The sequence below is a fragment of the Cotesia glomerata genome, linkage group LG7 (assembly GCF_020080835.1).
Source record: "Cotesia glomerata isolate CgM1 linkage group LG7, MPM_Cglom_v2.3, whole genome shotgun sequence".
NCBI classification, from domain to species: domain Eukaryota; kingdom Metazoa; phylum Arthropoda; class Insecta; order Hymenoptera; family Braconidae; genus Cotesia; species Cotesia glomerata.
The window spans coordinates 21,376,711-21,402,085 of NC_058164.1; the positions used below are offsets into that span (position 1 = coordinate 21,376,711).

The window sequence follows — 25,375 nt, forward strand, 5'->3', positions numbered from 1 at the left end:
AGTGTTTAAGATAATTTCATTAATCACTTAAAACGTTTTAATACAAAACATTTAGATTTAAAAAACACCTCAGTGTTTTACTTTAAAACATGAAATAAAACACTTGAGTTTGCAGTGAATGATCTAGTTTAAAATTATTTTTATTTCTTAGACATTTTTTGGTTAGTTTATGCGCTGACATGTTACATACAGACGATGTTGTGACTATTATAGGGTAGAAGTACCGTTTTTGGCCAATTAACATTTGAATTAATTTATAAAAAATTATAATATTATAACCATATTTTTGTTGAGTTTTAAAAGACGTATATTAAAACAAATTGAGTTTGTAATGGTTTATTAATATAAATTCATTTATATCGCTTATTTGAACAATAAATGGCCATAAACGGTAAAGTGACCACAAACGGCACTTTTACCCTATATAAAGTTGAAACTCGCTGTGTAGGCCGGTCGCGTCACGAAAATACGAAAGAAAGCGAGGTTCTGTGCTGCCGAGCCAGAAAATATGCGTAGCGCGCATGCGTTAGAGCAGTCCACAAAAGTTGCTCTTTCTGGAGTAAAGTGCATCCCGGAAGAGCGTATTTTCGGCTAGGAGAGCAAGAAAAATACTTTTAAATCCTTCGCGCCATTGTCCACCCAGAAAAGAAAAGTACTGCGCATGTGTTGTAAACTAACCTTATTTACATAGATATAGATATACAAACGATGAGTGGATTTTAGTTTATTGCTAATTATAATTAAATTACATTGAATTAGACCGTGATCTTCGAAAGTACTTAGTTTTGGATAATGTTGAAGCGTATAAAAAATGAACTTGATCAGTTAAGTTTTTCGGCAATTATCGTGACCACGCCAGTTTCCATACATACATCAGACACACGGACGTCCATGAAATAATTTTTTTTATTTATTTAAGAAGCAAAATGTCATCATTGTTGAAACTAGTATTTTTCCATGACATTTATGTGTAAATATTATTCTACAAGTACGATAGAAAATAAATAGAGACAATTTTAGTTAAAAAAATCACTTGATTTTTGTAAGGCAAAAATAAAGCACTACCTTATCCGCTTCGCTTATGAGGCGTGCAAAATTATGAAAGTGAAGATATTGAAAGTTTGATCCTAGAATACGATGTAAAAATTATAATTTTTCCGTATACATGCCTTTTAACTAAGTGCTCATGTCATATGTGAATTAGTTGAAATAAAGTTCAAAAATACAACAACTTTTCACAATAATTATAATTTATAATATTTATACGTATGTGAAACAAGATGGACATGTCTTTAATTTTTTTTAAATAACAAAATCATTAAAATCAATAGCAAAAGAATACTCAAATTGTATCAAAAATGACTATTTGAATTCGCAAATTGATATTCAGTTTAAATACTATTTAAAACGTTATTACTTACTTTTTTAACTTAAATTTTTGACAGACTTTTGTACTTTCAACAATTCTTAGTTTACCGAAAATTAGTTCTCTCCCGCGTTCTTTAGAATAGTATCCATCAAATTTGTCAACTTTTAATTGAACTGAGAGTAGTGAAAATAGTAAAGCTTCTAATGCTTCCAATGTTCAATAATTTTTAAAAATAAAAGTTATTTTAATATCTATTTTTTTAAAAGCAATCTATGTGTTCATTGGAGCTATCATAAAAATTACGGTGATAGTAATAATAGTTTTTATGACCCCAAAAAAGTATTTAATTTCTCACAAATTCGTAGAAACAATTTCTGAATTATCAGTCATTTATCGCACTTAGTGAATCGTTTCATATTTTTTAATAGGATTATCGGGGTTTTTATCGTTCGTTAAATCTATTTTAAAATAATCTTTATCTCAGATAGAAACTCATGTAGCAATTAAATTTTTTAACGACAAAAATGTTTCTGAAAAAAAAAAAAAAAGACATACCAAAGCTAAATTAAACAATTGCTCGAAAATTAAATTAAAAAAAATGAGATATCCTTTTCAAGCTTCTAAATTGCTCACACAGTTGCCACCTATTTAGTTTATATTACAACTTCTTCACAATGATATAGAAACCTAAGTAGAAGAAAAAAGAGCTCTTTTAAAATTTTCTTACTCTTCGGGATAGCATTATCAATCAACATTAAAAAAACTTAGAATACCGAAATTGGAACATAAAGTTAAGAATATGCAAATTTACAACTTCAACTCATAATTCATTTGGTATGCTAACTTTACAAACAACAATCTAATGATGAAATCAAATTAAATGTTCTCTTTTCTGGTAACTTACCATTAGATCATATGAGCCAATTCTTACCAACTCAGGATATGATAGTGTTCATCTCAATCATCTCTAGATGGTTCATAGTTTATTTTACCATCCTTGTGGAAGATAACTCAGATAATCAGTGTTGCACTACAAGTTGATTATCAGTAGTTTGAAATCAATTTTAGTACCATAAGTTCACTGCAATAACTTGTACTGTTTTTTGTTATCAATTATACTCAAATTACGTAAAAATTAACGGCTAACTTCACTATAACATTGACCTCTCAAATTTTCGTTTGTATACTATGATTTTTTAGATAAATTATTTAGTACAATCTTAATTTTCGACTATTGCATCGGACGAAAAAAGAATTTTACCCGACAAACTAAAAATTGATTATCACATAAACACGGAGAGAAATTTATAGGAACCTTTCCAAAAATTATGGGAATGGTTCCTATAATATTATAGGAATGGTCCCTACATTATTAAAGGAATGGTTCTTATAATATCAAAGGAATAGTTCCTATAATATTATAGAAATGGTTCCTATAATCCCGGGAAAAAATAATCAGACCTGATCATGCCTGTTCATGTATGATCAGGCCTGAAATTAGACCTGAGCATGCCTGTTCATACCTGATCAGGCCTGTCCATGTCTGAAGGATTAAATACGCTTAGGTCTGACCATGGCTGATCAGGCCTGTCCATGTCTGAAGGGTTAAATACGCTTAGGTCTGATCAGGCTTGTTCATGACTGATCAGGCCTGTTCATGTCTGAAAGGTTAAATACGCTCATGCCTGTTCATGTCTGATCAGGCCTGTTCATGCCTGTCCATGCCTAGAAAATTTAATTAAATTTACCCTATGGTAGGTTTTTAATGATAATCAAAATACTTTTATTTATTGAATAGTAAAATATGCCGTTTATTGATAATTTACAAATTTATTAATCGAAATTACACTTAACATATTCAAAAATTTTTTCTTACCATATTTCGTCCTTAGCATGAACAGGCATGGACAGGTATGATCGGGCCTAAGCGTATTTAACGCTTCAGACATGAACAGGGATAAACAGACATGGACGGGCATGAACAGACATGAACAGGCATGATCAGGCCTGAGCGTATTTAACGCTTCAGACATGAACAGGCATAGACAGGCATGACCATGTCTAATTTCAGGCCTGATCATACGTGAACAGGCATGAGCAGGTGTAATTTCAGGCCTGATCATACATGAACAGGCATGGTCAGGTCTGATCATTTTTTTCCGGCTAGATCTGATCAGACTTGCGTAGTCAGAGATGTGATAAAAATTTTTTCTTTGATGAAATATATGAATAAAATATATTATAAAATCAATTTTTATATTATATTTATGATAAACTTATTTGATACGTTATGTACTTCATAGAATTTTTGTCACATAAGATAGCAGCACAGCAGGCGGGAACTTCGAGGCGCACGGATATCACCAAAGTTAAGCAGCATTGAGCGTGGTTAGTAGTTGGATGGGTGACTGCTGGTGTTACAGCCGTACAATTATATGTAATCATTTTTTTTTTTATTTTAATTCATAATAGAGAATTTCGTATGACTCTATCAAGTATTATATCCATAAAATTAAGCAAAATAATTCATTAAAAGTAACAATGGGCTTTCAGACCTGATCATGTCTGATCAGGCCTGAAGACTCATGCCTGTTCATGTTTGATCAGGTCTGATCATTTTTTCCCGGGATATTATGGGAATGACGCACATAATAATAGAAAAATGTTTATGTTCATAATAATGAAGCAATCACATCAAAAATATAAAGTAATTATTATATATTTTTTTGCTAATAAATTTTTTTTTGTAAATAAAAATTGATCTTTCACTAGAGTGAAAAAATTTCTTTATCATAATTTTTATTCACATGTGTACTTAATCTTAAATTGTTAATTCTAACTCAGTTATTATTGTGTTAGATAATATTGAAAAATATTGTAGCAATTCTAAAGTTTCTCTATTAAAAGGGATATTTTCTCACTATAAAATTAGAGGAGCAAAGTAGACATGGAAATTCATTGTTTAGTTTTACAATTTCATTTTATTTTTAAAACAAATTATTTATTTACAATACATACGTTGAGTATTTATTAAATCCACCTTTTGGGTATGTAACTTTTATTATATTTATATGAACAAAATATCACTTATTTTACATATTTCAAATGATGTTATTGGGAAGAAAGTAAAATTATTGAAATTACTAATAATTTCAAATGCTTCAAAGGGGTTATCAAAGTCACAAATAACTTGAGTTGTAATGATAAATATCTCAATATTATTAGGCATCATCATTAGAATATTATGGAAATGGTTTCCATAATATTATAGGAATGGTTCCTATAATATTATAGAAACTATTCCTATATATTATGGGAACCATTCCTATATATTATGGGAATCATGCCAATATTACAGTTATAATTATAGGTATCGCTCCTATAACTATAGGAACCATTCCCATAATTATAGTAACATTTGCCAAAAATTATGGGTACAATTCCCATAATTTAAGTAATCGCTCCTAAAATGGTATAGGAAAACATTTCATTAAAATTATAGGAATGATTTCCATATTTTTCTCTCCGTGAATATTTTCAAGCAAAGGAAATTTTCTTAAATCTCGAAATCTTTTGATTCTTTTAAAACAATTTCTTTTGACTAAATATCTTCTTCATTTGATCATTTTCTTTCTATATTGAATTCAGAAAATTATTAAAAAAATTTGAGAAGAAATAAAAATTTATTTGAAACAAAAAAATTTATATTTTTTTCCATTCTGCTTCTCTTATCTCCATTAACTTAGCTTTTATCCATTTCTTTAGATAATTAAATTCCACAGCTATGTTGTCTGTAGGCTGTTTGTTTGTCGCTTCTTTGGCTGCTTTGTCTGCCTCTTCATTTCCCTTCAAACCTTAATACTAAATGATCCAGCAGAGGAGGACTTTTTTACCCATGGTTTGTACTTCGAGAATATAATGACAAAGCTTCACTTATCGCGGACTTCACTCCAAGAAGAGTCACCTATGACTTTCGACAGAAAAACACAGGCTATAATTACGAGGCTGAAAATTGGTCACACCAAACACCCATGGATGGATACTATAAAAAGAAACGAAGAAAAAATGTCAATGCCAACAAGATCTAACAGTGTACCATCATCTACTAACAGAATGTAGAATCTACGACAGCCAATGAACCAAGTGCTTCAAGACCAACAACATCAAAACACTCCTGGGAACTACTTACTAAGCTCATCGATCAGATTTAACCACAGATGAAAATTTTAAATCAAATAGACTTATCAAGTCCATATCAGTTAATTAGTCAAAGTACAAAGTTCAAATTGTTAGCAAATCTAATCTTTTATTAAAATTGTTAATGTAAATAATCCGTCAAATTTAATTGTGCAGTAGTCACTAAAGACATTGGTAGTCATATAGCGATTTGTAAATAAATAAATAAATAAAAAAATTTAGTAACATTAAAGAATTTTCACATTCTATCTAAATAATGTTAATTGAAAAATATTATTTTCCTGTCAACATATTGACTATTTTTTCACCATCAATTGTCTTTAATTTATTTATTTATTTATTTGCCATTACATAAACCCAACAGTTCAAAAGGCCAATAACAAGGTTACTTAATTTTCACAATGTTGGAGATTTTGACAAAGTAAAAACTTAAGTAGAAGTATGAATCTATACAAACTGAATTTCTATATTTAAATAATTATTATAATTTGACAAAGTTGTTTAATTACAAGGAAAAAAGCAAAAGAGATGAATTAAGGCTACACATGCAGAGTTACATTTATTTTTTAATTTCAATTGTTGTTAACCAGGACCAAAGTGCCTAAATTAAATACATTGATATATTAATAAGAGTTAAATATTGGTGTTACTCAAATTAAAGATTGTAAATAACAATAAAAGTGTTATATAATAAATTACGTAACTTCGACTTAAGCCCCCTAACATTCCAGTAATAAATGTAACTCTGCTTACATGTAGTGTTTAAGATTGAGCAGCACTCTACATTTGATTTTGACGAGGTAGTGGTTTGTTGACAATTGTCGTCCTGCCATATTCCTTGTCACTAGACGTATATTGGCTTCTCCATCCGCAACACGACGTTGAAACTCCTCCCGAGTGCTCTTGTGCTGTAATTTTTGCCGTTGAGTGCGATCGTTCGTTACCACAACATTGCTCAGGCCCAAATCTGGAGGTAGTTGACTGGCTTTGTTTCGTATTATGAAGCTCTGGATTAATTTATCAGGATATCCTGCGTTAGTAAATATTATTTTCAACGGTCTCGGCTTTCCGAGAGCCGGAGAATATTTACCAACTCAGAACTGTGATGTCGGCGATGAGGAGGAGGAGTCAATATCAAGTGCTTTGCATAGTTTGGTTTGCATATTGACTATTTTTTCACCATCAATTGTCTCTAATTACCAAGAATAGTAAATTTTCGAAACATTAAACTCTGTATTTTCTTTCAAAGCTCTGAAACGTCAAAAAATTTCAACAAAAATCTCAAAAACCATCTCAATAAATGAAATAACAAATTATCATAAAAATAAAAACTGTAATTTACCAAACTTGAGCATGTAAATCATCAACTAAAACAAATCGATACAATTAAAACAGAAGAACTGGCAGTCTTCGACTATAATAGGAGCATAGCTCCCAAAATCCTTTGTCTCTTGTACATAAATAACTGTCAAGTAGTGAACTAAATTTCCGTCAAAAAGGATTGAGTTGGAGTCAAGGTCCCCAGTTAAGCGTATAACAATGTTGGTAATGTCGCAACTTGCAACTCAACCGAAAATGATCCATTTTCCTGATAAATTTATGAGCTCTGCACTGTAGACTATAAACACGTAAGCCTTTCAAGCTGAACATATAACCTGAATGCAACTTGAATACCCTTTGGACCCCCGGAAGCGGGCGATATTCTTGAGTTGGGCCCCAATACAAAGTTCAATGAGTAGGGCCCGACACAGAATTAAAATTGCCAGCCGACAGACAAGGATAGAGCACAAACGAAGAAGGACCTGAAGTATGTTTCTATCCTTCTACCTACAGGGGGCCCAGTGTTTACAGAAATAGTTACGAGTCTCGTTTGGCATTAGGTAGACACCCAGCTGAAAGATATTAACCTTAACGTTATGTTAGCTGTACGTACTAATACTAATGTGGCATCGAGGACCCAGGACCCGGGAAGACTTGACTAAAACTGGACCTAGGAAACGTAAATGTATTCAATAATATTCAATAATATTCACCCGTGACGAAAACACGTCAAGGTACTTAGTTTCAGGTAAACATACCCTAAATCTCTGGGCTGGTCTATTTATCCATTCGCCTTTTTACAAACATTCAGTAACACTAACAATTGCTACGAAAACTCCTGTCAGGATTTTTTGACTTACTATTACAAATATTTTGTAGTCAAACATCGCTAGTAGACTCGTATTGAGTATGGACACGGAATTGGGAAAACGTTGGGTGGGCGTAACTGCTCCGAGATCAGCTATTTGCATCATTTCAGGGCAAATGACCCTAAACCTCCCCTATTGACTTATTGGAGGCGACGTTTGAACTTCTTTTGTACGGCAGAATCCCGGCGAGATCTTAATTAAATATTGTTTACTGACTGTCAATATAACTTTTATAGGAATATGGCGGCTGATTAAGAAGCGAGGACCTCTATATGGGTGTTTGTCGAACATGACACCAGATGTTGACTGAGATTTTATTCGCCGTAGGAAAACATTATCTTAATTAATGTCAATAGATGACGGTATCGATACTTGTTAGCTGTTAATTAGACACTTGTTCGATCGAATTTTATTTTATGAGAGATATTTTGTCATTTTTATGGCGTTGGGTTTGAAAAGATATTGCAATCTTGAAGGGAGAATTAAGTGGCTCAAAAAATTGTTAATAAATATTTAGTGAAAGCATAGTATCATTTTGTAAATTAAAATTTTGATTGGTTCAATTCTTGGCAAAAAATATTAATAATTTTTGACGTTTGAAAAATATATTGTACGTATGAAATAAAATGTAAAGTTCGGTAAATTCAAATATGCATGCCTTAAACCCTCATGTCATGACGTAAAATTATAAACGTCGTTACAAAAAAAAATATGCAAGAACAAACTGAAGAAATAATTTCAATAACAAGGTTAATTACAAGAAATTAATTTTATTTAGAATTCTATTTTAAAGCTTATTTGAATTTTTCTGTGAATGGGATTTTTTTTCATACGTATTGAACGCTCTCTTTTATTCTGATTAATTTGTAAATTTGTAAATCTGTAAATTTTACTAATGGGCAGCTGAAAATAATTAATTAATATCATTAAACAAAATAATGTTAAGCTGCAATGTCCATTCCACTAAAATTTTCCATGAGTCAGATGGAGAGGTTAATGACAGAAATTTGATAATTAGAAAAAATTTTTATAATTTTAGCGATCATTTTTTTTAACAGTGCGCTTTTTGCGTCATTCACATGTAAAGTATCACTGTCGGATACAATTTAATGTAATAAAACGTTTGAATCTTGTTTCTTGTAAAAGAATAACTAAATTCTCTTTAAGACACTGTAAAAAATAAATTAATTCAAGAAAAAATTTACTTGAATCAAGAATAATTTTTTAGTTCAAGAATATTCCCACTCAATTTATGATGATCGAATTCTTCAAAATGATTCTCTTGGTTCTAGAATTTTTCTCTAAAAACAAATTATTTTTTATCAATGTAGGCGAAAATAGAGAATACTTTGCGCTTACACAAAGCATGCAACATTGCGATTTTATCATTTTACTTTTTTCTTTCAAAATTGAGTATCGAAACAAGAAAGTATGCCTGTTTGTGGTAGTATAAAGTTTTTTTTTATAAATATAGAATTTTAAATAACAACAACGTGAAAAATTACATAGTTACATATTTAGGTAAACGTGGCAAATTAATAGTTCTACTACGGCTATTAAATAGAGAAAGGTACTTCTAAGTTTTCATTTGCAAAGTGCTCGATCAAATAATTAAGAGCCGTCTAGAAATTAAGTTTTTATGAAATTCAATTCTTTCGATTGTTCAGTAAATGGACTAAAATGTATCCACAAAACTTAACAAAGTTTTTCAAGTTAGATCTCTTTATTAATATTACATTCAATATTTGAATTATCATGTGGATTAAAAATAAAGTGTAAGTTGATTTGATTAATACTTAAGTCACAGTAAATTTATGATGCTAACAATAAATTCATGTCGAAAATTTAATTTTTTTGCTTCAATCATTTCTCTAAGATATTCTGACCTCTGTTGGGGTGTGAACGTTTATTTTTGTAAAGAAATCATTTTTTGTTCCAAATAATATTTTCATAAACAGTCAGGTTAATTTTTAACTTCCCCCCAAGAGAAATCTCAAAATAACTACGAAAAAAATTTTTTTTGAAAGTGGTTTTTTTGGAATAACTTTTAAACGGCTTTACTGATCAATTCCAAAAACTAATCAGCTCTTAACATAAAAAAACCACTTCGATCGCCGCTGGGCTAGTCAAAATCGGTTGATTTGTTCATGAGTTATCGTTAACCAAAAAAGTGATTTTTTTCGAATTACTCCGAAATTTTCGGTCGGATTAACTTGTGTTTAAAATATAATCATAGGATTCAAATAACTGCGTCGAATGCTGCCAATCGCGTGAAAATCGGTTAAGAATACTGTTTTATTAAACTTTTATCAGATTTTTGAGCTTGAACAGCTCAAAAATGTCATAAGTACAATTTTAAGCGCTTAGGTATGGAATTAGCGGGAAGTTGCGAGGATGGCCATTAGGGTCAACCGTTTCCTCAATTTTTTTGGGCGTGATTACACTCAATTATTTTCCACTGTTCTATTATATTATATTATCTTCATAAGTTTCCATCCAAAAATAGTTAAGTTATAAACCTTCAGTTTTTGAAATTCAACGATCAAAGTTTTTGTTAATATTAAAATTAGTAAATTCGACAATTTTTCATCTTAATTAAATCATCCAATTAAATATTCTCACGTTAGAGAAAGTTTACTTTTAGAAGAAACTTATAATATAAACCGAAATTCACCTCGGCTTTTTTCTGATTATTACCTATTTTTCGTTCAGAAATTATTCTTATTTTTTAATTGGTCTAGAGACTTTCAACACCAAAATATTCATATGCGTTTAACTTTTTTCTTCCCCTTTAACTTGAAATTATACCAAAAATTCAACAAACTTTTTTTTAACGAAAACGTTATAAAATCCAATGATTTATTTATGTTTACTTCTGTCATGTAATTTTAAATATATTTTTACCCCGTCGTCTTGTGAACAATTTGTGGTCCGGTTTTGGTCGTGACAAGACCGCAGAATATATAAACGTAACCCACCCACGCATAAAACCTCACATTTTTTCCAGAGATCCTGAGTTATTATGCTCTAAATTCTCTAGTTTATTTCTCTATAATTATCCACACTTTCTTCGGAATGATTTTTTGTCCTTCAAAAAATATTTTTTTTATGATTCAAAATCTTCTTAATTTTTTTTATCAGTCTGATAATAAGTTTTGCAGTTTTCGATAAATTTAAGCATTGGAATTTTATACAAAAATTTTTGTAAAAATAATACTATCAAAAACACCCGGAAGCAAGTAGTTGTATTCAGTCTTGACTGCAGATACCAGGTACAGTATAGTAAGGTAATATTGTCGTATATCCTGCTAAATATGAAGTGTAGAAGTGTAGACAGGGCTAAACTGGACTAGAATGGAGTAACAAGCGGCAAAGTAGCCAATATAATACAGCAATTCTGTTCTATTACCATGGTACGGTGGGTTATACGACAGGCTGTAAAGAAATTCGTCAACGCCACGCGACCCTCAACCTCAGCAGGCTATTTTCAAGGTGGGCATTACATTATGCCTCAACTGAAATCCTAAAGAAGCTCTTCTGTGCTGTTAACTATTGAGATGTTTCTAAATAAAAGGAGAGGAAATCTTTACCACGCGACTTCAAGGCCGTTTTCGAGGACCAATAAATTACGCATGGTAAAAAATTAATTTAACAGCCAGTGTTATTTTTTATTTCTATCGTTATTTATTACCGGAAGATAAGTTTTTTTTTCATGGGTTCGAAATTAGTGCAACGCAGAAGTCAGTTTTGAAATTAAGTAATTAATTATTTGTCCGATGGAAAATGATGATTGTTTTGGAAACGAGAGGAAGATTTTGAAAACTTACAAGGTTATATCCCTAATTAACCCGACTAGAAATTTCAGTGAGGCAGTGATTTGGCGCAAGTAAGGCATGCCGAATTCCAAACTTGCAGTAAGTGAGGCATCCAAACCAGGCCGAAGTTTGGGATGTAACGCAGTTGCGAGGCTCAGCCTAACTTGGCTTCCTGATTAGGTTGCAGTTTGGAAACCAAATTCGCAACGAAGAATCCAAATCTAATTCTTTCTTGATTTTTAGCTTTTTTATTATCAAGCGAAAATTAATAATAACAAATGCTTATTTTTTCATCTTCTTTTACTATTTTAAGTATAAATATTAAATTTAGGACTAAATTTTTTAAATATTTCATGAATAAAAAAAAAACAAATTCTTTGCTGCTTTTATTTAATATTATTTTTATTATTTAACTTTGTTTTTCGGTAATTTTTTTTTGTTTTTTGGAGCGTTTTTTAATGTGAAGAGTTTTTTTTTGATTGGTAGATTTGATAAGTCAAGGGGGAAGGAGATGATGGAGGAGTTAGATACACTAATCACACATAACACTTAACTTTACTTCACACTCGCCTTAATAGTAATTATAATTAGTAATTATTAATTATTAAAAATCGTACATGTCGAACGCGAGACTCGAACACGGTACCCGACGCACGAGGGCCCTATACCATACCGCGACGCTACGCCGATGATGAGCGACCTCTTACTTCAAGATACTTATAAGCACAACCAATGTTCGGCTTGCCTAATTTAAAACAAATAAGATTCGAATTGGGCTAGCCTAAGTTCGGAAAGCCAAGTTCGCTCCAAACTAGCAAAACTCAGGTTATCGTTACTTGAAACCAGTTCGGCGTTCCCATAATATATCAGACTTAAGGAATCCATTAAACTTTCCTAGTTACGTTCAAATATGGCAAACCAAACATTTCGTTCTGCCTACCTTGGTTTTTATGAGGTATAATCTAGGCAACCCTAAGTTAGGCAAGCCAAACTTGCCCCGAATGGGTTCTTCGGCATATGCCTCACTGAAATTTCAAGTCGGGTACATGAGACACCATGTTTATATGTACAATACACAAATACTCTCATAAATACACACTTTTATATGCATAGAACTAAAAGGCTTAACCTTGGAAAGACTCAAAGCCAAATATCTTCTCCCACTCCGTTTTAGAGTACTTTGGCAAGAAACGCCGAAGTTCGTCAAACGTTTGGAATGCCTAACTAGCAGGAAATTATAAAATCCAAAGGTCTACGGAAGTTCGGTTTGCCAAACTTAAAAGTAATTGGGGCCATCTATGGTAAGACGAAGTTTGGCGAATGTTTGGAATGCCTAACTTGCAGGAAATTATAAAATCCAAAGGTCTACGGAAGTTCGGTTTACCAAACTTGAAAGTAATTAGGGCCATCTATGGTAAGACGAAGTTTGGCGAATGTTTGGAATACCTAACTTGCAGGAAATTATAAAATCCAAAGGCTTACGAAAGTTCGGTTTACCAAACTTAAAGGTAATTAGGGACATTTATGGCAAGCCAAACTTCGGCAAATCTTTGGTTACCGTTACTTCCAGCTAGTCAGGCATTCCAAAGGTTCGCCGAAGTTCGGCTTGCCATAGATGTCCCAAATTACATGCAAATTTGGCATGCCAATCTTCGTTTTGCCTAACGTGGATTTAAGAAGGCGCAAATTAGGCTTGCCTAAGTTAGGTAAGCCAAACTTGCCCCTCACTAATTCTTCGGCATTCCTCACTACAATTTCTAGTCGGGAAGGTATTTTTTATCTTTTTTTCAACTATTTTAACTTTAAAACGGATTTTTGACACTAAAAACAAATATAATTTGCTAAAAATAGAATTCATTATAAATTTTTTTGAATCATGAAATTTCGATTTCAAGAATTTTTTTTTATGCAATTATTTCATCAACCGAAAAATTTTAAACTGTTTTTTATCAAGCCGAGAAAACATATTATACAATATAAAAAATAAAGAATTCCCTTCGCCGATTTTATTTTTTATTAATAATATTAATTTCACTTCTGAAGAGTTAAATCAACTAAAAATCATCCAGCGCTCCGTAAATTTTACAGTGTATTTGAACTTATTGATCTGTATTCGAAACTATGAAAATTTTATGCTGTATTTAATCTAATAGTATTCAAAGTATTTTTCGTCTTTTTACAGTCTAATATTTTTAATAATTTATTGTTATCCAAATCTTATGCTATTTTTAATATAACTCAGCTGAGTAATTTAGTCTTTTATTTTAATTTATTTAATCTGTACATAATTGCTCTATTTTCGAGCTTTAAATTAATTAAAATTTGTATTATGACTAAATAAGAAAATGAGATCAATTCTGACACCTTGAAAAATTTTAGCTCTAAATCTCTAAAAGACATAAGGACACTAAAATTTTGAGACTTAAAATTTTTTATGTATTAGCAGTCAAATCAATGTGACTAAAAGGAAAGTTTAATGGCAAAAATTGCTCAAATTCTAGTGTAAAATGTCTATCGTATATTTATTTATTTATTTATTTAAACAAAGGCCCAACAGCAAATGCTATTGACAGCCTTAGTAGAAACAATCAAGTTTTCACTCAATTCTAACCAGTAACTGGCAAGTCTAGTCGAACTGGCCAGTTACTAGCCAAAAACTCGATTTCATTTCTACTAGGAGGCCCACTAAGTACATTCTTATTGGCAACAGATAAGATATAATATACATAATTAATAAAACGCTTACTTAGGATGGTGTAATTGCTCAAAGCCATATAGTTATAAGAACATTTATACAGTAATATTACAATGTAACTACTAATCATGAATTACATAATGTCCGAGGTTTTATGGGTATTTTTAGCTTTCATTATATAAAATTAATTTAAATGAAAAATTTTTATTTATTCCAGAAAAAAAAAATCAAATTTTTAGACCCAGGTAGTTCAAAATTTCTTTTTATTGTGGTCCAATTAGAATTCAATATTTTTCAAGGTAGATGATAATTTTTTCTCAAAATAACAATAATTCCTGTAAAAACCAACAAATTGGAAAATTTACAGCATGTTCAACTTCGACCTTGAATAGTTTCTATCATAAAATAATATAAGACCTTTTTTGTCAATCGTTACATTTCTTAGAAAAATATATAACAGACAAGTAAAGTTAATGTTTTCCTCAATAGTCAAAAATTTTATTTTTCTTTTTTTGAATACATTTTTCCACTAAAAATATTATTTTTCTTTTACCTCTTTTTAAAAAAGCAGTTAAATTGGAAAAGCGCATTTTGCAATATGAATCCACACATGTAATGCAGTTAGATATAAATCTCAACATCTAGGATGCTTAGAATGTTGAAAGCTGGTGCATTGGCCCGAGGCGTCTAGCCGGAAAAGTGGTAGAAGCTAAAGGCATGTAGAGGTAAAGCCAAACTCGCTCAACTCGGGCTAAAGCTCAAAGCTGTTTGCGGAGAGTTGGAGAATGAGATGGATCCTGGATACGATACGCAAGCACAGGGCGGCTTGGGGTAGTTTGGGCGTGGGAGTCCAGAAGGAGGGGTTGAAGCCCATTACTGGCACAAAGGTTGCCACCAGATTGCCGTCGGTACGCGCATCGGAGTTAAACCGTTTCACCGCCTCTGCCTCAGCCTCAGCCTCCGCCTGGCCTCTATTTTCAGCGCCTCAATTCCGCTTGCTACGCTCGTTCGTATTCATCATTCAAATTCAATTGGCTTTTATCTGCTGTCCCGCGGCGTCGGGTTCAGTTTGTGATAGAAGCATACAAGGATAGGAGGATACAACCCGGCACAGGGCACTGATCACAGAGATTACAGAAACAAAGACCTGTCTGCAAATTATCAACTTATCTACTAAAAATACGTAGCAGTAGAAATGAATATATTAATTCCGAAATTATTTTTTGTCTTCAGGACTTTTGCTTCTAATGAACACATAAGTGAGATCTGTGGAATATTATGTCAAAAAACTTTATTTATTTTTTAGATGACCAGGAAATTTGTGGAAAAAACATTTAATTATATCATACACAGAAAAAAAAATTAGGAAAACGGTTGACCCTAAAGGCCATCCCTGCAACTTCCCGCTGATTCCGTTAATACATGGCCGTTTTTTATGAGCTCGTCGAGCTCAAAAATACGATCTGTGTGTTGTTTTGAGCTCTCCGAGCTCAAAACGATACTTTTTCTATGCTTTTGAGCTCTTGAGCTCAAAAGTCTGATAGAAGTTTCATAGAACACTATTTTTTGAATTTTAAAACCGCAATAACTTTTGAATGAAAGGTCCTATTTTTACGCGGTTGGCGGCATTCTACGCAGTTTTTTAAGCCTCATAAAGAATTTTTAAGTTTGAATCGGTCAAACAAAAAATTTCTGAGTAACTCCAAAAAAAAAACACTTTTTTCGGTTTTCTTTCGTTCACGATATCTCTCGAACGAATCAACCTATTTTGACCGAATTGGCGGCGATCGACGTGGTTTTTTAAGGTTGAGAGCTGATTAGTTTTTTAGAATCGATCGGTAGAGCCGTTTAAAAGTTATTCCAAAAAAACCACTTCTGAAAAAATTTTTTTTCCTATTTTTTTTTAGATTTCTCCAAATTTCCCAAAATCTATCAGGCCGAATCGGTTCAAATTAACAAAAAATCTAAGTCCTTTCGAATGGCACCAACCGCGATGAAATCGGTTCAACCGTTCAAAAGTTATAAGAGGTTTACATACTTACACACACACACACACACACACACACACACACACACACACACACACACACACACACACACACACACACACACACACACACACACACACACACACACACACACACACAGCCGCACGGATGCCATCGCGGGAATAGTCAGGAAAGCTTCCTGTGACCTTAAAACGTCGAGATATGATGAAAACTCAATTTTCGCAAAACGGGGTGAAACCAATAACTTCCCGAATTTTGAAAATCTTCGATTTTCTTAGCGGGAAGTTAAAAATAATTATCCACTGTAGACAACGAGAATAAATTGAAAAAATAATTTTAATAATAAATGAACTGCAATAAATTAATTTTATTTACAATTCAATTTTAAAACTCATTCCAATTTTTCCGCGGAGATTAGTATTTTTTCCATTCGAATTGAACACTCTCTTTTGTTCCGATATGTGAATCATAAAAAAAAGAGACAATTAAATCTTGTATTTCGCGATATATTTGAAATGCATCACTATTGATTTGTTGATCAAAAGTCGAAATTTTTTTAAAGTGTTCAAAAATGAGCATTTTTACGACTTTGAAATTTTTTTGAAATTGATTTAATTTTTGCCAGCAGTTGTTTAAAAAACACATTTAAAGGCGCTTCAAAATCAAACTTAGCGGGAAGTGTTCTAGGGTTGGCCTACGCGGTCAACCGATTTCCAGATTTTTTTTAAGGATTTTGAAAAAAAAAAACATTTTTTTAACGCTGACATAATAACAGTCATGCGCAATATATTTCAAATATTTTTGTTTCGACGCAAATAGTTCCACCAAGATCGATTTTTCAAATTTTATAAATAATTTTTTCTATAATATTTTTTAATTTGATCAAAATTAGTATGAAATTCTCAGCAGCACGTCAGAAGAGTAAGTCAAATTTATATTTACAACAATACTAAAAAAATTTTTTTAAGCAGCAAAAGCACGAGGCACGCTTACATCTCGTAATAGCCTTGAAAAAATTGGAGGCCATGTAAGATGTTTTAATGAAAGCTAAGTAATATCGAAAACAGTAAAACAGAATTATTATACCCTCGTAAAACCGTAACAATGCCGTTGTAAATATGAAAGTTTTTCAGTGTCCAAATTTCCGTTTATACATTTTTACCATTACATACTTATGTATAAGTACGACTAGCGCTACATAGTACTACATTGTACATCATATTGTAGATTGTTCAGGGATGGAAACACCGATTTCGGGAAACATGAGGAAACAGATAAACTATAACCTAAAACAAGGACAAAGGAGCCATTGAGCATATTATTGCCACCATAAATATCCTGAGTCGCGTGGCTTCAAGGCCAGGCCTCGTTTGCTTCCGTTAAAAATTCGAAAACATATTTATCATCTACAAAACACTATTTCATGATTTGTACTTTACTCAAAAAAATTTTTTTTAAGAATTTGAATTTTTATTAGAATTTATTTGCTTTGAAATTAGATCAAATATTTTCAGTCTTAATTTCAATTAAAAAATCATAATTTCAGAAATATTCTAAGAATTAATATTTATGTTCAAGATATAGTTTTAATTAGAATTTTCTGGTTAAAAAAAAAAAAAAATGTATAAATATTTCTAATTATACAGAAAAAAAAATTATTTTCTTACAATTCAACTTTTTTCAATGAGCAAAAAATTTGGAGTTAAATATCTATCTTTAAAATTTATTTTAGAATCCGGAGTATGAAAAAAGTTTTTTTTTCTAAAAGCACATCACGCTAAAAATTTCTTTTTCTCAATCATCCACAGATTCGGTAGAATCTGGCGCCAAGTTCCGTTCAAATTCATTGTAAACGAAGCGCGAGACTACCGACTGTGTTTACTGTAAGCAGAACGGTATTTTGAGGTTGCAAAATTTTATTTAATTCTACGGTACTTCTTGTTCCTAAATTTTATATTATAACAGTAATTCATGCTTTATTTTACTGATATTAATTAATTATATTCAATTATAACTATTAATCTACTTGAAATTATTAAATTTTATCAGCACAAACTATAGCAAGCTCAAAAATTTCGATCCTGACTTTTTTTCTATGTAAAAAGTAACATGCCACAGACTAAATAATTCGAGAATTCATGGTAATCTTCCAATAGATGGGAAACTACAGTTAAAAAAATACATTTCATAGCTTGCATCTACATCCGCCAGGGTGCGCTGGAATTGTTTTTACATAAACTGTAGCTTCAAGGGGATAGTTTGCTATAAAAAATGCAGCCAACGCGAGATTTAAGTTGGTACCAATTGTAAATTTTTATTATAATTACAAAAAATACTAAAATCTGAACAAAAACAGTTTCACTGTAAAAAAATCGCGCCAAGTCCACGTTCATAAGACTATCAAGATAAAAATTTCTTTTTCTTTACAAAAGATATAAAATAAAAAATAAAAATCCAAGTAACCGATATGATTGTATTTGATTTTCGGAAATTAAAAAATTTTATTGTAAATTTGAAAATTAAAAAAAATTTTAGAACGTACTTGGTGTGCGTCATTGTGTATTTCAATTTTTTTAAAGTCCTAGTAAATAGATTTTACAAATTTCATTAAAAGTAAAATATTTTGCAACCACGCACACTAAATACGTTCCAAAATTTTTTTTTTAATTTTCAAATTTACAATAAAATTTTTTTTAATTTCCGAAAATCAAATACAATCATATCGGTTACTTGGATTTTTTTATTTTTTTATTTTATATCTTTATGTAAAGAAAAAAGAAATTTTTTTATCTTGATAGTCTTATGAACGTGGACTTGGCGCGATTTTTTTACAGTGAAACTGTTTTTGTTCAGATTAATTTATAATTGAGTTTTGAAAAATAAATTTTCAGGTTTGTCTAGAGGAAAAATTTTTTTCGTAAAAAATTCTAAACGAAAAAAAAATTTGGATCGCTTTAATTGTTTGTTTTTAAAGGTAGAATATTCATAATTCAATGCGCTTTTTTTTGCGTTTTCATATTTTATACCACATCGTAATAAACATTTTTTTTTAATAATTTTTTTCATGAAAAAAATTATTTCGGAAAAATTGAAACTCATATGCCTTTTAAATATTAAATTAATTCTAATAGCAAAAAGAATTCTTCAATTTAAAAAAAAAAATAGCGACCACTTTTATGTTAAAAAAAAAGTTTAAAATTTTCCTGGTCATGAAAAAAAATATGTCAACTCTGAAAAATTAAGCATACTTATAAAAAATTTTTTTTATAGCTTATATGTTAACAAGATAATATACATATAGATATTTACGTAAAGAAGGAATGGAAAGATTGAATCCAGAGTCGAAAGCGACATATTGTTTTCGTCAGTATAAAATAAATGAAATGATCTGACATATGAGTCGAACAACACATTTAAAATAAAAGTAAAAAAAAGAGAAGGCGCTACTGCTTATCCGAGCGCGATAAGACGTTCTCGGATTTATCTGTACGTTAAGTTTATGAGTAATGTCTACAGTTGATGGATAAATATAATCTTTTCGAACGTATTGTGTATAGAGAGTTAAATTTCTTTCCGGGAAGCAAGGGACTTTCCGCAAATGATCAAAGCTGCCGATGCTGGCGGCGCGCCTTCGCACGTTCAAACATTGATAACGTTTCCCCGACCACCGGCTCTAACTCTGTAGACGATAGGATCAACCTCTTGGGCCTCATACTGATATTTTTAGGTGTTATGTGTACTCTACATACCTTTACACGTCTATAAATACATAAACATAAATACGGTTATTTTTTTTATTTTTTTCACGCGGTCTGACTGATGTTTGATATCTTGATGCAAGTTTATCAAGTAACCTCCATTTAGGTAGTCCAGTAACGATAAAAAATATTTAATAATATAAATGAGTCAAGTGTTTTTTTTATATTTTTATTGGGTGTAATTAAAAAATATTCTTTTGTTATTCTATTTTATTTGTTTTAAACGGTGCTAAAAGTTTTTTTTTATTATGATAATAATTTATTAATAAGTTTAGAAAAATAAAAAAAAAATTTGGATCAAAAAATTTTAATAATCTGGATTTAAACTACGATTAAAAGTATTTTTGATCTGCCTTCAGTCTCGATGACTTATAGTTGAAATAGTTAAAATACTGTTTATGTTGTTTTTCATAATAATGCACTGTAAAAAATTTCGGTGTAAAGTTGGACCCAGGGACTTTTACACCGCCGTGTGTGTGAAATTTCGGTAAATTTAATACGGTGTAATTTAATGTTTTACACTATTCCGTGTTACTGTTATTGTTATTATTCAAAACTTTGAAAATTTAATAACTATTACCAGCAACCTTGCAGTCTCTATGTGACTGCCGTGACTTGTGAACTATAAATAAATAAAATTTTGCTTTCTTAAATAATGACTTCTGTTAAATTGCAATGTACTTTTTTAATTATTAACGTTTTTAAAGATATAAGCTCATTCCGATGTTACACTCATCAAGACCTTTCATTTGAGTACCCACATTAATTTTTCATATATTTATATATATTATATATATGTATATATGAAAAATATATCAAAATGCATGTGGGTACTCAAATGAAAGGTTTTGATGAGTGTAACATCGGGATGAGCTTATATCTTTAAAAATGTCAATAGGTCACAAGATACAAGGTCATTTTTTAATTATTGATATTATCAAACATATAAGCTCATCCTGATGTTACACTCATCAAGAGCTTTCATTTGAGTACTCACATGTATTTTGATATATTTTTCATATATACCTATATTTAATATATATAAAAATATGAAAAAATGATGTGGCAATTAAAATGAAGATTCTTGATGAGTACAACATCGGGATGAGCTTATATCTTTAGAAATATATATAAAAATATATTTAACACTATAAACATTCTCATTTTTATCAATAGACTCTAACATAAGATCCACCATATAATTAGATAAATTTTTAACAACTTGAATGTTAACATTCTTGTTGCAGACTTTTCAATGCTATTAAGATTTACGTTGGAATGATTTTTCCCCGTAAAATAGCATAATATAAAAAAAAATATACTTTTGAATATTTATTTCTACATGTTTATATTTATAATCTAATTTCGTACAAGTCTGAAACTAAACAATCAAATTAATTAATGAGAAATTTTCAGGAAATACATTTACACGCTTCGTGGTGTAAAATTTAGGATTCACATCACACCGTTCAAATTTAACATTATACTTAGTGCGATTTTCACACCGTCCGTGTTAAAAATTTTCACACCGAATCATTTATACCACACCGAGTCCAAAAAATTTTTTACAGTGTGGGCTTGAAGGAATCAAAAAGAGGCTGATGATGTGATAAAAGAAGTCTGATTTTGATTTGGAAACTATCGAAAACGAATTAAACAAAATTTCTCTGTAGAATAGATACAAAGAATAAAGATACATAAAAAAAATCATTTTTGCCGGAAATCCTGAGGAATTCACATTTTGACAAATCTCAATTCCCCATGAATTCTGGGTGAAATTGTACACAGAAAAAAAGGTTCACTTGAGCCAATAAAATATTTTTCTTCCTAATTATTTTCTTGACACAAGAAATTTCACTTATTCCAACAAAATTGATTCTCTTGCTTTAAGAAATACGTATCTTGATCCAACAAAATTTATTTAAGTCAAGAAAATCTTGTTGTTTTGAGAAAATTCAGCCTCTTGCTCCAAAAAATTTAGTTCTTGATAGAAGTAAATTTTCTTGTCTTGAGAAAATTTCTCTCTCGCTCCAAAAAATTAAATACCTCGATAGAAGTAAATTTTCATTAATATTTTTATTGATTATTATGTTCAATGAGAAGATCAAATAATATTGAATCATTTTTTTCATTGAAAATGTATAATTGCACGCCAAAATAATATAAAATGGGTACCAAAATGTTCAAAAGAAAAATTTTTTCAAGGTGAGAAAATTTTTTTCTCAGCTGAAGTAGGTAGCGCTGCTTTCCTAAAGTATCTTAAAATCTTAATCAAATATAAAAATTTATTGTATCAAGTATTTATGATAATTTGAATTAAGAAAAAATTACTTCCACCAAGAATAGAATTTTAAGAAAAATTTTTACTTCGGCGAACACAACTTCGGTCTTCCTTCCGGCACCCGAAAATTTTATTGAACCAAGAATTTTGTTCTCCAGTCAAGAAATTTTTCTTTCTGTGTAAGCAATAATTTTATTAAATACTGCAGTAACTATTTTGAAAAAAAAAAAATAAAAATAAAAATGACATTTTTTATTCACTAGAGACTATGTCCTGTGCAGAATTTCAGCTGGATTTTGGTAGATAAGGCTCGATATAGTTTTCTGTATGGGATGACGAATTGTAGTTCATTCTACAAATCATAAATGATTCTCGGAGAACTCTGAAGGAATTCCGGAGCAGACTCTTTAAAATTTTGCCAGAATTCTTCCGGATTTCACACATTCGAGAAAATGGGTTATTTTTTTTTCTTTTCGGATTATTAATATTTCTTACGGAAATTCGGAAGAATTACGGGAAGACACTGCGGACGTAAGAATTTCTGTGGTTTTCAGGCTTGAGGTAAGCAGACTATCGATTTTATTCAGCAATTGATGGAAATTCACACAATTTTCTAGATAGTTTGATTTGTCCATTCAGTTAGTCTAGTCAACAAGTTCAAAAACGTGAAAAATAGAGATAAAGGTCCTAAAAATATGAGCGATAGCTCATTCGATTCGGAATCACCTCTAGAAAAATGTTTTTGAAGGATTTTGGTGCAGGTAAAAAATTGCAATTGTTATTAACAAAATAAGATGGAAAAAAAACGATATTTCGTTTTTTGTTAATAACTCGAAAAATATTAATATTTAAGCAATTTTGAAAAAAGCCCGTTAAAGAGGAGAAAATTTCCAAGAAAAAAGTCCGTACTCCCGGAACTCTATCTCCATTATTTATAATTTTAATTTGACGTTGAAAATAGGGCTCCGCGCGGCTGTTACGGCATGCGCGCGCCGCCGCTAAAGAGAGCTCAGCAATAAAAATAATTTTTTTATAACATAAAATGTGATTTTAAAAATTTGAAAAAATTCTAATATCTTCTTAACACTTGAAAGAATCGAGCCGCGAAGAAAAAAAAGTTTAATCACCATTTTTGAAAAAGTTAACTAACAAATTTTTTCCCAATCTCCGTTGGCATAAACAATGGGATAAAAGGTATAAATAATTGGCCTATAAATTTTAAACTTCGTGGAGCCCTTTTGATATATATACTTTATAAGATCCTGCGATAAATTTTCATTAAAGTTTATTAATTTGTTAATTATGATTTTTATAACTATTGAAAAATTAAAAATCTAAAAAAAGTTGATAAAAATTTTTTTTTCAACTAATATTTAGCTATGCCTGTTTTCACATTAAGCAATGGCAGTAATTAATATAGGTTATGAATTTTTTACGTAATTTGTTTATAAAATTGTTTTAAACAAATAGAGAAATTCAATATTTTTGAAAAATTTTTTTTTGCTATTTGGTTGTCCACAAAAAATTATGATTTTTAAAAAAAAAAATTTTTCTTAATTTTAATTTTTAATTGTTTAAAAACGATTTTTTCATATTTCGATTGTTTAAACAATTAGTTAAGAAAAAATTTTGCTTTTAAAAATCATAATTTACACTTTTAAATAGTTTGGCAAAAAAAAAATTTTTTTTATTAATTATTTAATTGTTTATTAGTTTAACAATTTGTTATAAACAAATATTGACCAACGTTATATTTTTTTTCTGAAGCAGAAAAAAATTATAAAAACAGCCATATATAAAAAAGTTCCAAAAAAAATGTTCTTTTATTTATTAGAATTAATTTTAATATTATACGGTACGGTAATTATCGCGACTACTTGATTTGTCAGTTAAAAGATTGATATATCTTTTAAACTATCAGAGATACGATAAAGGACATTCAAGTCTTTTTTATAGAGAATGAATTTTTCTTTCAGATGGATCTAAGATCAAGTTCGTATCTATTGTTTATTAGCTATTACATGCATTTGTTTATAAAAATTCTGTATTTTTTGACTTTTTCGTATCTTTTGTGATCTTTAACTTGTTAAATTATGCAGATACAGCAAAAAACCTTCAAACAATTTTGTTAAGGGATTAATTTTCTAACATATTAATTGTTAATCATACTTTTATTGCTAATTGTTTAAACAATATACTTACTGTGTTTGGTGTTCATTTGACTGGAGCTCCGTTGAACATAAATGTATTCTATTTTATTATGTAAAAAATCAAAATTCTTTTTGTGTATATTATTTAAAATTGTTCCCGTGATTTCCTAAACAGTTTAATAGACTTTTCATCGAGATTCTACTTATTTATTGTAATTTTCATCCCAAATTTCTTGTTTTTATTTTATACTATTTTATTAATCTATTTAAAAATAACTTTTTCGGTTAAAGTATATAAGATTTTTTATAATAATGAATTAAGGTGGTTGAATAATAATAAAATTTGTTCGATTACATTTATTATCTTTATTTTTATCCTTTACAGTATTGCAAATAGTTTTTACGGTTTTTATTTTATATTTGACGTTTTCATTTTTTTTCAAAGGAGAAATTCGTGAAGTACTTGGCTCATCAACGTTAGAAGTCCGAGAGACTTCCACCGTTTCTTCAACTGCATTATCCTCTTCTATTTGATCTTCTTCTTCCTTTTCTCCTTCTTCTTCTTCTTCTTCTTCTTCTTCTGAATCAGTATCATCTAATCCATAGATCGATCGTTTGAATTTCTCGTAAGCTAATCGTTTTGTATTTCGCTTTTCTAACTCTTTTTCCGAAATATAATCAAAATCATCATCATCATCTTCTTCATCTTCGTTGGCGTTTTCAGTAAGTTGAACCAGGTCAGTAGCATTTGAACAGCTCTCCCCTTTACATTCTTTACATGCTCTAGTACACTTCATCCCAGCTTTTTTGCAACTACAATTTTTGCTGCAATTTGAAGTTGAGCAGCTGCAGTGTACCAGTTTCAGTAAATCTATTGGTGCCAAAGGTTCTGTGGTTCTAATCGGTAGAAAG

General features: G+C 30.3%; 1 protein-coding gene across 1 annotated transcript; it reads right to left on the reverse strand.

Annotated features, from left to right (window-relative positions):
* Window positions 1–6,315: 6,315 nt before the first annotated feature.
* LOC123269742 (pescadillo homolog) lies at window positions 6,316–25,260 on the reverse strand. Its single transcript, XM_044735577.1, has 2 exons — window positions 24,927–25,260; window positions 6,316–6,596 (listed from the first exon to the last, which is right to left on the reverse strand). The coding sequence occupies exons 1-2, from the start codon at window positions 25,258–25,260 to the stop codon at window positions 6,316–6,318; spliced, it is 615 nt and encodes a 204-aa protein (XP_044591512.1).
* Window positions 25,261–25,375: the final 115 nt, after the last annotated feature.

Coding starts and splice junctions, on each gene's coding strand:
- LOC123269742 (XM_044735577.1), bottom strand. CDS start 25,260: ATGAAGTGTACTAGAGCATGTAAAGAATGTAAAGGGGAGAGCTGTTCA. Junction 6,597..24,926: donor TTCTAACGTTGATGAGCCAA/GTACTTCACGAA, acceptor TTACTAACGCAG/GATATCCTGATAAATTAATC.